Source organism: Achroia grisella, unplaced genomic scaffold (assembly GCF_030625045.1).
Source record: "Achroia grisella isolate CSIRO2021 unplaced genomic scaffold, CSIRO_AGI_Agris_v1 utg1245, whole genome shotgun sequence".
NCBI classification, from domain to species: Eukaryota; Metazoa; Arthropoda; class Insecta; order Lepidoptera; family Pyralidae; genus Achroia; species Achroia grisella.
Window position 1 is genome coordinate 1,778,091 of NW_026712606.1, and position 14,398 is coordinate 1,792,488.

General features: G+C 29.9%; 1 protein-coding gene across 1 annotated transcript; it reads right to left on the reverse strand.

The window, feature by feature from the left end:
- Positions 1-1,316: 1,316 nt before the first annotated feature.
- On the reverse strand, positions 1,317-13,932 carry LOC131854812 (proton-coupled amino acid transporter-like protein CG1139). Its single transcript, XM_059205976.1, has 9 exons — positions 13,670-13,932; positions 6,975-7,112; positions 6,425-6,575; positions 5,660-5,781; positions 4,405-4,489; positions 3,876-4,120; positions 3,408-3,626; positions 2,512-2,681; positions 1,317-1,717 (listed from the first exon to the last, which is right to left on the reverse strand). Exons 1-9 carry the CDS (start codon positions 13,705-13,707, stop codon positions 1,470-1,472), a joined length of 1,416 nt encoding a protein of 471 aa, XP_059061959.1. The 5' UTR covers positions 13,708-13,932; the 3' UTR covers positions 1,317-1,469.
- Between the last annotated feature and the right edge of the window lie 466 nt (positions 13,933-14,398).

Genomic DNA, 14,398 nt, shown 5'->3' on the forward strand with positions numbered 1-14,398 from the left:
TTTAAATTCTAGTTATGTATTTACGTACGGTTACCTACCTTTCACTGTTTTGGGAGATGACAATCACTACAAAAATAGATCAAGCAATGTAGCTACAGTTGAAGAGACGAGTTGGCAAAGAATTTTATCTATACATATATATTAAATAAATTTTGGGTAAATCACAATAAAATATTTAGCTTCGATGATATAAATCCGAGACAAAGTAAATAAAAATCAATTTTGTGTAATAATAATTAGTAATAAATGACACAAATGCCAAGTCCTTTACAAAATTTAAATAACCCGCCACGTCAATATATTATATCACATTTTTTCAGTGTTTATATTTAAAAAAAACATTCCTCTACTTAATATTATTATCTAACCTATTATTAGTCTTGCTTGAAAATCTCTGAATTATTAGACAATTACGTTTTGACTAAGGTTTTTATTGTTCTTCTGGCTCCGGCGATTAGTGTTGCCATTAGCCATATTGGTTTAAACCATTTTAAAGTTCCTCTGGTAATTTACTCTGGCTAAACTTTCACAATGGAATGAAATGATATAAATATACCTGAGAACAAATCCTTTTTTTACTAAATGCACATTATGTCTGAATAAAACGCAAACAAAAGAGAAATAAACATGTACAGTAATAATATTAATTAATGTAAAATTGTAATAGAAATTTATGCATGTTTTATTGCTTTATCAGTATTCCAAAGAAAAATAAAGGAAAAGAGAAGATTCCAAAGAGATATAAAGTTTTGATTTATCCAAAATGCTCTGTAGTGTAAACTAGATCGCGTAGGTAGTTCATCTATGGGCGCTTTATTCGGACAGAATTAGTTAGTTCGCGAATTACATGAATTATCATTTTTTCTTGTAACTTTAACTTTGTACTGAATTGTAAATCTAAACTTATTCCAACAAATAGTACAAATCAGTTTTTTTTATAAAAATACCTACATACCGAATAAATCTTGTTAATTACTATTTCCGAAAACTCACAACTTTGCTACATAATTTTATTTAATGTGATCAAATTTTCTAAGGTATGTATTAAAGTTTAAAAAATTTGACCACATTAAATCATTTGTAAGTAGATCTAGTGATAGCAAAGCCAATAGTGTATTAATTAGACTATTTTCTTTACTGAAGATAAAAGAAATGGTAGCCATATGATTACTATAATTAAATACTCTAATAACGAACTCACAAGTGATTACAGATAATTGCCTTTTGGCGTCTGTTTGCTTTCTTCTTCCAGTCATGTAAAAAGTAGGTAGCTTTAAATAAATACTCCAATTCAAAACTGTTTTAATTAGGTACATTATAAAAATATTATTATTAAGTAAAGCTTAAGATAAAACAAATTTATTATAACAAATCACATGGGTAATAATATTTAACACGAGTATGGTTATTACCATTACTGTAACAATACTGTAATCGTCTTACATATTTACGAAATAACACAATCATTGTTACTGAGAATTATTAGTCCTAATTATCTCCCGAATACTTTGCGTCACTCCTGTGACAAGCACAAATGTTCCAAAAAGTATTAAGAACACATCTTTAATCAGTATCCACTTGTATTTGCCGAGGCCCCTCTCCCAGTGAAATATCAGGTCCAGCGCAGATGGCGCAATAAGGCCAAGGAACGAGTAGAAAAATGCCCCTTCCAGCCCAATAACTTGTTCTAATCTTGGTAACGTCGCCGCTGCAGCCACTGTTAAATAATAAATATGTAAGGAAAACAAACACAAACTAAGTTTTAAGTGTCATATTAGTTTGCAAAAGAGAGTTCATGTATAAACATACAAAATAAACAAAAATCTATCAATTGTCTATTAATTTATTATTGCTATCGCTTAACTGCGTTGTATAATCAAGTTTTAAATTAGTCATATATGTATCGTTATACATTATATATTTCATATATGATATGTAACACAGTAGTGATAATTACATTTTTTTTTATTTTTGTGGTAAATAATTGACCCGTGAGCCAGCAACAGGTCTGAATGTGAGAAATTTCCTCCTGATTGAAAACTTCTACATTGGTTAAAGTAGTTGTATGAAATATATGCGATTCCGAGTTTATGTTAAGGAACAGGAACATCACAAACTTTTCAAATTAAAAATAAACCTTATGCGCCATAATTACAGTTCATATGAAGTCGAATTTATGCAACTTATTTTTACAGGTTGTCTACTGCTTACTAGATGGCGTCTTACAAAATATAGTCGGAATTAGTAAGTCTAAGTGACTAGTATTTTAATTATATATGTTTTTGATAAAAATGGACCTTAGGTATTGCATCTTTAAACTACATTTCAGTACTTGTTTAAAAATATATATTAACTTTTGTGTCTATTGCTCACCGGATGGCGTAGTAGAAAAATGAAATAGCACTATTAAGTTATGCTCGCTTTTTATGACATATACATATTTCATAACTATTAAGCAGTAGACAACCTGTTAAAATAAAATTCATAATTAAATATAAATGAATACCATACCAGTTAGTGCTGCGAAAAACGCTCTCATGACACCCTGACCTATATTATAGTATTTCTTAGCAACGCGTTCTTTAACATTTCGCCAAACGATCTCCATTGGCACGTAGAATTGCAGTGTGTAGGTGAAAAATATGGCGAGCACGATGAAACATTTTGCCATTAATGCAGGACTGTAATGAAACAGTGATATTGATATATAGTTTTATTGATATACACAATTTTATTTCAGAGGCACTTTAACTAAAACAACTACTTCTACTATTGCTTCATTATACTGAAATAGGAATCTTATTAATATTATAAACGCAGAAGTTTATGAGTATTGCTGGACAGATGGATTGGTTGTTTGTTGCTCTTTCATGCAAAAACTATTTAATGGATTTTACAATAATATAGCTTATGCATCAGAAAAACACAGACTATACATTCCACGCGGGTGAATCTTCGGGCACAACTGGTAGGTACTGTGTAAATTTATGACTACGTATCAAAATGAAATTTTCAAGTCCACAATTTCCGCCTACCTTACTTTGTAAGTTCTATTTCGGCAAAATTGAGTCATAGCAATATATACCGTGATTTATATTATATGTAATATATATATATATATATATATATATGTAATATATAAATCACGGAATATGGAGATATAATGGCCTAGAATTAGGAATGGCATTGCAAGTGTATAACACTTTTGATACCTTTTGGGTATTATATAGATATTATAACGACATGATGTCTGTCAGGCTGAATTAGGAGACAGATGCTATTTTCCATCGGTTGTTTTGCCATTCCAGTTACATAAAAACTAACTTCACGATTTCATTTTGGTGTCCTTCACTAATTGATGTGATATTATATATATTAAACAAAGCTATAAGAACCGTAAAACTTACATTTCATTTTTACCAGTAGGTAAATTCAGAGTGATACTGCCTTGAGCTTCATCTCCGTAGCGTATATATCCTAGGAATCCCATTACCATGTATAGGAGAACCACGACAGTCATAGTAATATTGAGCACTCCAGGACATCCCAAGAAGTGCTCAGGTTTTGCCATTGTGTTCTCTACTGGCAACACCACGCCTATACCCTCCATGGCGAAGATTACTGTACTGAAATGAATTTCAAGCTTTGTTGAAGTCAAGAAACGACATGTACAATAAAAGGCACTTATCTGGAGGTTATGTACGAGTATATGTATATAATTTCTGCAAATTTGTAATAAATGAACTTAGGAAATTTTAGAGCATAAAAAATCTATCACTTAGGTATAAGGATCTATTAGTTTAGCGAGTAACAATGCCATATTACTAGTACTGGGGTGGGATACAAGTAGTCTAAGATAAAAACCGTGCATTTACCCGATAAACAAAGGTAGCTTTCCGATATCGACCGATGATGGCCGAGTCGATACATCTGGAAATTCGCTACATATGTAATATAAACATATAATGAAGGTTAACACCAACAATATGTTGGCAAAACCAGAGAAAGGAGCTAAATACTTGAGATTCTTGATTTGTGTGAATATGAGAATTGGTACCAAAAACATCAGACAGTACATAACTGTATTGATGCCATTGTCTTCATAAAAGTGATCGATTATCTGAAACAAAAACAATTAAGTTTAGGAAACAAAATTGTAACTTTATTATAATAATAAACTCCAAAGTATCTCTACAATAACTTAAATTGTATTTTACTGAAATATTTAAATTTGAAGTTAAAATTTGGGAAATTTACCTCGATCAAAAAATAAAAAATGATAAAATTATTTCCGTATATTTAAAAGTAGAGCGTGAATTAGAAAGTAGTTATTTAAAGGATTAAAAACTATTGTAATATTGGATAACAGTATATAATAATAAATATCTTCTAATGTCCACCTACCTGTTTTACGGAATCTACGAGTAAAATGACATAAACTGCACATGCTCCAAGTATCGTAAAAGCCATAGCCCAGTCTATGAATATTCTGAAAAAAAAAAACACGGAAATATTGTATTATTATACTTTACATAATAATATATTATTGCTATATCATCTGCTTCTTCCTTATCCAATTTATTTGGAGTCGGCGCGGTCGCTACATATTATTATTCGTCAAGAGTGTTGTGGCTTAGTGTTCTCTCCCAATTTCTACACCCAGAAGGCAAGATCAACAAACAAGTCAATATATCTTCCGGAATGGAAACGCGATAAGAAACTTAATATTAATCTAAGTATGTGCACCCCCGACTTCATTTATATCCGGAGATATGTGGCCAACTTGACCAACTTGATTATTGAGTGACTACTGACTGACGGAATTGGATGTTGATAATTGACAATGTCTCCTACTAAATTATTGGTGATGATAGTCGTGACGGTATATTTATTTATCAAGCTCTACAATAACTACCTTAGAGGTACAACTAAATTATAAACATATTTTTTTTATAATAACTTAACTGGTTTGTTAAGGATTGGTTTTAGGCAATACGTAGCATCTCTATATACTCTTTAATTTGAAGTTCGAGGCATTTTGTACTGAGACCAATACGTTGTATTCTATCTGCGATGTATATATTCATCAATTCGATTAATAATACCCATTCAATTACTTATCATTTTCAAGGGGAAACTATTAGAAATCTGGATGTATACATACATACTTACCCGTGTTATAAATAGGTCAAGGTGAGTTTAATTTAAGATTGATTCATCAATACGCAGAATATTGCTAAATTATTGTCTACAATAGCTGTAGTGTAGTTTGCTAATTACTCTGTCTCGCCGAATGGAAAAATAAAGTGTCTAAAAATTTTTTATTTTGCAAGACGGTATATATATATTATATATAATATTATACTGTAGATATTACTGTGTAGTTCATAATTATGGGATGAACTAACATAAAGACCAACAATGCATATAAATAACAAATAATTTCAGCTTAATTTTGACACGAGATATGAAAATTCCTGGGATACCAATTTTGCGTACAAACTTATAAAATGTGCAATTTATTCTTTGTATGTGGTTTTGATCAAGTCATGTAACATTATATTAGACGATGAAACCTCTACATGCATAACGGCCTAAATGAGAGCCTAAATATACGACGAAGGCGTCAATATCGATATTATATTCAAACATACTTTACCTAGAGGCCTTTGAAATTTTTCTTAGTGGTTGAGGTCCTGTGGCGAAAACAGCTTCTACTGTTTCAGCATATCCTAATGAGGGGGTTTTCGCGACTCTGGACACATCTTGTGATGTTTTTACCTATAATAATTGGAATTATATGAAGATCTGCTTGTATACTAATGTTTTCTATATAGGTATATAATAGGTACCATGTTCTTTACTATTTTTATATTGTCTTAAAAATGTACTTTTAGAGACATAATTGTTTTCTGATGGTAGAGTCCTATTTCTAACATACCATTTTTTAAGATGGAGATATGTTGGTGGGTGGGTGGCACCATTACTAGGTATATTATCTATCAGGTCGATCTCTACAAAGTACTCCGTAAATAAGTGTGATTAATTCCTGGTAAATTCACTACTATGGGCTAAGAGATCTGTCTTCATTCTCATATTAACTGATGCCCAGCTAGCGTATAATGTCATTGTACGTCGGTGCAAAATTCTTTTGTCAGACATTAGAAAAAATACAGTTGATTGATACTGCAATTACAAACTTATGTTTTTAAGTGTTCGTCAGTACACTCTCAATATATTAAATGTTACTATCACTTCCATGACTTCAGAGTATTGAATAGTAGATCCACTAAATTCTAATGTTAAAAAATTATACAATGTTATATATAGAATATCATAATCAGGAAGAAGATATTTTTATTATTAGAAGCAGTTTTTGCTGATGATGTATAAAAACAGGATTATATAATGTTTAAAAAATTACCAGTAAATAGACGCAATGCGTACAAATATAACCCAAAATAATTGTACCGAAGATACCAACTAAAGAGCCAGCATTCTTGAATGCTGCTGGCATGGCCAATATACCGGAACCCAATGACGACTTTAAGAGATTTGCAAAAGATCTCATGTCTCTGTAAAGAAATATTATTAAAATAAACAAATTTGTAGCGTATGCAGTGGCCTAGTAGTTTACTACACCAAATTAATGTAATCGTTATCGTAAATTTTATCTAGCGGTTACAGGAAAAATAATCAAATTAGTACCAAAGACGGCGGTAGACCTGTTGGGGCCTTGTAATTACGGTTAATTCCTGGTGAATATGTCAGGATGAGTAAACGGACCTGAGGATGCCTAGAGGACGATAGGATAGGCATAAATAATTTGCTTATCCTATTGTCCTTTACTCATGCTCCACAATCAATTTCATTCCATCTACGCCTTTCAAAATATACCTAGGAAAATATGGGGTTGTTCTTTTCGGGAAAAATTGGAAAAGTATAGCATAATTTATTTTTTCATGGTAACTTACGAATTTGGATGTTCTAATTTTCTGTGCTCAAAAGGATTATATCCATGATTAGCCTCTTCTTCTTCTTTATGTTTCGTATTGATTGTGTTGATTGAGATTGTTGAAGGGTAAAATTGTCCATTATCGGTGATTACAGCTCTGGAAATAATAAAAATTAATTATAGTGTTACATTATTTATTTGTCACGATTATATTATAATAGCTCACGATATTAAAATGTTAATATGGATGCCTAGAAGGAAAAATATTTCTGTAACAAATGCATTAGGTTAAGTACCTAAGACAGGTTTGATAATATTGATTACATTCATACTTATACACATTTCTAATAGATTGCATTCTATCTGACACAACGCTCCTACAGAATTTTTAGGACTGAACACTAGCTAGATATATAAACTATCAGGTTATTACATTGTGTTCTAAGAGAAAGCAAGGAAATGGGATTGTTTAGGTAGAAAGATTGGAGACTAAATAAATAATAAAATTATTTCTTTCATCCTTCAATCCTAGCCCATATACGCTATTTGTTCATGCGGAATCTTAGTACCATCATAGATATTATTATCTAAGGTTCTTATTACATAAGTTTTTTTTTCAGATGCCATCATCACTTAAAGTAATAACAGTAGGTACCTAGTAGCCTTATGTATATAGTAGGGATATTTGTATTAAGATTAGCAAACTTTTCTTCACTATCAATTTATCATTATTTAAGCCACCATTAGTTAAGTAATGTTTTATTAAACTAACCCATGTATCTGGAGTTTATTTAATTCACACACACACAAACACTCCTACGATTACACCAACCTACTTAAATTGTAAAATATCCTAACAAATTCACTTAAAGTACACCTCAATATGGAAGAGGACACTGACTTCTGAAACACAGGTATTTTCTATACCTACCTCAGAAGTCAGGGACTTCATAAATTATTTGTAAAAATATGTGACAGAAATAAATAAAAAATTAAATTATTTAATTACATAATTATATGCAAATAGATGTCCATATGTTATTGGAATATGATCTGTGCATCTTTAAATATTACATTTATTATAAATAAAGTTAAGGTATTCAAATCCATTAAACTAGTGGATAATACCGTAAATTTATATAGATAATGAATATTAGTATATTACCGCGCAAATGCTGTATTCACCTTCAATATAAATCCAATTATAAATAAAGATGAGTTGTATGTTGAGATAAATTCGCATATCTAAATAAAAGGCTTACATACGATGAAATTACTCACGCGTGTAAGTTACATTAAATGTACTACAAAGTAAACTATAATTATATGATCGTAATTTAAAAAAAAAAACGTTATATACTCTTACTGTTTCGCGTACTACTTATATATCTAAAGGAATGCTACTTTTGTAACTGATTTATATATAACATTTATTCATTGTATTAAATAAAATCAAGTTACATGTGGGAAAATAACATAAACTCTACTGTATATATATAAGTAAAAAAAAATATAATTATTGTACATATGCGTAGAATGCGGCTGCAAATTTTTATTCCTATAATATAGACTATATACTTGCCCTCTGATGCATAATATTAGACACATGATTAACATACAGAATTGTAAAATTCAGGACCAGATGATAGTAGGATTGGTGCTCAGATTGAAGATTTCTAATAAGATACATAATTTCTATGTATTTCGACTTTCACGCAGTATCCGTAATGTTACCTACGTGGTTGAATGAATGTATCATGTTATTTTCACTAAAATAGTCAGAAAGGTGGCTGTTTATTGAGCTCTATAAAATTTTAAGATATTCTTCCAATGCTATATATTATTCGTCATACTCGTGAATTTATTCGAATCGTAAGTATGTACCTACTTGAAATACTACGACTTCTTTAAAAACACCATTTATGATACTATTTATTGAAAATAAGATTTTAAAATCTGTGATACAGTCTTTTTATTTTTCAGTATCTCTACTTATCCATTTTATGAGTTTCAAGAGTGTTGTTAATTGTAATATGATTTGACGTACAATTTGATAATTTATTGCTATTGAAGCACTTCAGTAAATTCGTTAGGTAGGTATTTGTAGTATCGATGATGTTCGATATAATATCTATGTATGTCCATGTAGTTAGGTAGGAAAAATTTTACTTTTGAAATGATTTATTACATGCTTATAGAAAGATTTCCTTCTTTGTAAACACAAAGAAACTTATTGATAATTATTTGAAATGTTAAATGAAGGACTTTTTCACATTTATCACCAACAGTTGCTTCATTTAGTATCTATCTAAATGTATTTAATCAATGTTATGAATGTGTATATTTCGAAGGTTCATTGATATATCTGCGTCCTCATGTACGTAGATACGTATTTAAATAAAAGTATGTAAGGAACCTACTGTTACACTGTTTAAAATTTTGGAGACTTGATTTCATAATTCATTTCGTAGTTGTTGAATAGTGGAATATGATAGTGAAAATTATTTTACATACGTCGACCTTACACAAATCGACTGCGTGGGTGACTCTGTTTCATCAAATTTAGAAGTCGCGTAACTTGCTTTGTAAATTTAGTGTAATGATATATGAAACCTTAGTTCATCGTAATGGCAAGACATGAGGGATATGAGGATGACTTTATGAATGCCATGGTCCTAACTTACCATAAGGTTATTTGTTCGTCGTTCCGTTCGTTAAGGTTCGTCATTCAATGTACTTTTCTTTTAAAATAACTATTCATCCATTTCACGTAAACAAAGTAGCAGTTATAGTAAATAATGTTTTTAATTCTTGTATCAAAAACTGTTGCTCAACAATGTTGGCGCCATTACAGTTTATGCTGTATTGCAATACAAAACACACGCCTACAAAATAATCATAAGATATTTAGGTCTTCAAAAATGAAAACGGGTAAAGGCAAAATATATATGTACATATAGTTCGCAAATATGTATTTATTATTGGCAAACTACCTAGATGTGATTCCATATAAGAAAGCGGGAGGCATCTCAGCTGGAATTTCATCACGTAAGCCTTAATCCCGTATGTTATTTTAAATACCTGTGTACATATCTATATCTGTACATAAAGATTTTTAATGTTACCGTGAAAGTCAAAAATCCTTAAAGAATCAATTCACTGAAATCTCAACCCCGATATCTCATGTTTATTTTATTTGAGTACCTAGGTAAGATTAACAAACGTCTGGGATATTTTTATCACACTTGGTCTACATATTGCTCGAATGTGAAATGCAGAATAGACGAAATAAATATTAAATGAACTACATGTATAGTGAATGTAAGTATATTTGTTAAGTCTTGAACAATACAATAATATTTGTTTTAATTATATAGCCTACCTAGTAAATAGGATGTAAAGCACTTTTTTATTATTAATATTTGTTATGCGTGTTGTGGACTAAATATTTCATCTTGTCTAGTTATAATATGTAATACCTAATAATATATATATAATTCAAACCATTGATATATGAAGTCAAGGAAATATAAGAGACATAGATTGTCTGTAAGAGATTGCATTTAAAAATAATGTCGCCTTTTGTTGCGTGGAACTGTATATAGGTGGTGAAGTCGTTTAGACAACGACAGCGATAATAGAAAGACGCAGATAAAAATAATACATAATAGGCAGAATACCGAACAATTCGTATACAAACCAGAAGCAAAAGAATGAATATTTACTTAAGAAATGCGTAGTTAAACAAAAGTATGGTAACAAACATAGAAAAAAAATGGATCTATACATACAATAAAAAAATTCCTTAGTGCTCTCTATACATAGAAGATATGTGAGAAAAAATAATAAATATTTTATAAAAAAATAAAAAATAAATATTATTGGTGGTGTTAACAATATGAAAGATCAAAATACTATTTTTGAAAAAAAAATATGTTTGTCTGCGCGCTCTAATCACAGAAACGGCTCAACCAATTTAGTGGCGTTTTTCAATAATATATTGTGATAAGCTTCACTAAACAAATATTATTTATTTTATTACAATCGCTTTATAAATAAAAAAGTTATAAACTATTATTAGTTCATCTGTATCGTCGACGGCTACGAAGAAATAGGCTCAATTAACATAAAAATATAATAACATATAGTAGGTGCCTATGTCAATACCAAACAAAGTGTTATTTTATAAAAAGAGGAGTTATGTTATTATTACGAATATTGATATATTTTTACAGAATTGCGAAATTTTAGCAACAGTTGAGTCAGCCAATATTGCAATCTCCCTTTGGGCTGAACCCACCAAGCCAACAACCGTTGTTTTTGTTTTAGCTGTTTATTTAAAAAGTCGAGTCCGAAAGCTGCTTGGCTGGTTTACCTTGAAACCTCGACATCAAATCTCAGCCCAAAATTCTGAATTTATGTTACGAACAGTATTTCGGCGTGGTAACAGTAATAAATAAAAATATATTGTCGCTTGTTGTAAATGCAAAACAAATTCAGTAATGAGAATGAGTGTCTATATTTGTTTTATTAAGCGGTCATATGAATATTATAGAATAAAAGTAACAAAGATAAACGGAAAATTAGTAGGTATTAGCGACTGTCACGGTTGACAATTATTTATTTACATAACAGTCTACAAGCAAAGAGTAACATTGAGTTTATTGTCGTAGTAGAATTAATTCGGGTTAGTCTTATATTAGATATATGTCTCGTTACATTGTTATACTCATAGGTACTAAACCGGCTTTGACATTGAAGCGATGCGCGACTTAAGTTAGAACACGCAACATAAAGGAAATAGCAACTTCGGTAATCTTCACATATCTCTATTAATATGTAGTTACATTTTAAATGTAATGATATGATTATAAATATGTTATGTACATATTTATTGTACATTACATAGAAAATAGTGGCTGAAAAGATACAGCAATAAGTATTTTCTATAATTAAGTAATTCAAAACTTGGTTCTTATATAAGTAAATTGATTTAACGCAATATGCATTTCGGTCAAATAGATACTTAATTGTTAATAGTGAGCAATTAAATGCAGAGAGGTAATAATAATACTTTTTTTTTAATTAGGTATTAATAATACTTTATTAGGAATATTAAATTTATGACGACAAAATTTTTGAATTTTATTCCATGAAAATACCTAATCAACTTCGACGAAAATAGAATGAGTCAAATAAGACAAAACTTTTATTCTTTATATTTATAATAGCAACAATTACAAAAAGAATCACCATATAATATGTTAAGAAATGGCGACAATGTAGCGTAAATACACCTACACTTGGAAGAATTGCTTCCAATTAAGAACTGTCTCTTTTTGGTTGTCTTGAAAAGAAATTTCGCTGAAAAATCACAATGCAGTCTTTGAAATGTTTATTTAATGCTCTGAAACAAATGTTTTGAAATGTTTATTTAATGCTCCCAGCTAATTTGGTACTGAAGTTGAAGCACAAAAATCTTGGTGGTCATTGACCTAGGAAATATATTTGTTTTTCCTGTAAATTTGAATATCACTGGAGGAAAGAAGTTTGTAGGTACCTACTTAATACTGTTGGCTCAAAATCCAAGGTTATTAACCCTTAACCAGTTTATGTTTTCTGACGTATATGAAATTGAAATATGTAATTACAACCGGTACCTACCATACATCGAGTATGGCCTGAATTTCACTGCGTATTAAAGTCTCAAAAAAGAATATCGGCAGAAAAACCAATGTGATCGATGTATGAACCCAATGTTATAAATGATGAAAAGTCACAATAAATAAAATATTTGTAGTATCACATGTATTTTCAGTACATGTATAATGTATAATATCATTACTAGCAATACAGTAAAATATCTACCTGTACACTACCAGTAAAATACCTATGTAATTAAGCTACTAACGACTGTAGGTAAATATTTATTACATATGAGTTATACATGTATAAGCTATACATATATGTCGTGACTATTATATTCACTGTGCTACTGTTAATATTATACATATTGTTATTGGAATTTCCTTAGTTGAAACAAACCGGACCACAACGTTTATATATCATTTGAAGGCTTTTTTATGATTTCTTAGAAACGGTGATAGTAAAAGACGTAACTCTATTTTCCTCAAATATTATGTCACATAATACGCACCTACATACTTTAAAGATAATATGATAACTTAATATTTAAAAAATATATAATTTTCTCATCTTATATTGATCCTTTCAATATAAGATGAGAAAATTATATTACTTCGGTGTAATGAAAATATTAACCAGCTTTGAATTATGCAGGTAGTGCTTATTAGTATGAATTTTATTCATTTTGTATTATTTTAATTCAAATAATACATAATAATAGAGAATAAATAATTTTTCAACATATTAATTTGCTCTAAAGTAGAGTAAGCAATGTTTAAAACTAATGTATTTAAGATATTGGTAATTGTACCTAATATTTAAAATTTCTAAATTATGTTTTGTAAAATCTAGAAGTATGGCTGAAAGACTTATGGTAGACTTTTGTATAATAATTTCCATTTTAATATTTCTATAAGATAGTATTTAATAAAAAAATAACAAACGATATTTTATGTGAATAAAAAGTAAAATATTTTTTTGTTATATTATATGATTAAATATATATTCGTATAACAATACACGTGAAGGTCTACCTTCGATAACCAAATAACAATTGTTCTGACTTACGTTGAACTAAACTCCTTCATGTTGTAACTATTCGACATGTTCACTAAAGTATTATAGATTGATAGTTCCAAAATATAATCTCACACAATCACTGACAGTAACGTTTATTTGATTAACTGTTACGAATAATTATAATTCATTTAACTTAAACGCCGGCACGACATCATTCTTGATCTGCGACGGCGCACTCAATGATCATGAACGTAGCTTGCTAATGATGATGTTTATAAATATAAAATATATACGGGGCTTCGTCATGAAGAATGTTTTGGCACTAGTGTGTTTTGTAAGGCGCCGACGTGGAAAATGAGACGGCTGGAGACGGAATGAAGTCCCGGAGCGAGGTGCGAATCCCGTAGTGTCAGCCCTAGTGTATTTCTATATAAAATAAACAAACCAGTAGCTACGTAAATGACTACTATAACAACTCACTGTTGGGTACGAACTACTTCCAACAAGAGCATATATGAGGACATAGGGTAGATACGTACGAGGACTAAATATTTTTTTTAATAATAGTAATGATAATGTATTTATACTTGAATGTTAGCGGTCTACTTCATAAAGGGATTCTGTAATACCTAGGTAAGTACTACTGTAGTACTACTGTTTGATATTTATAAAAACTAAATGTTACCTACATCTAAAGTGTAGAAAGAAGTGCAAAATAAAAGCAGTATTACATCAGCTCTATTTTCACTTACAGTAGGTATATTTAATTCGTAGGTA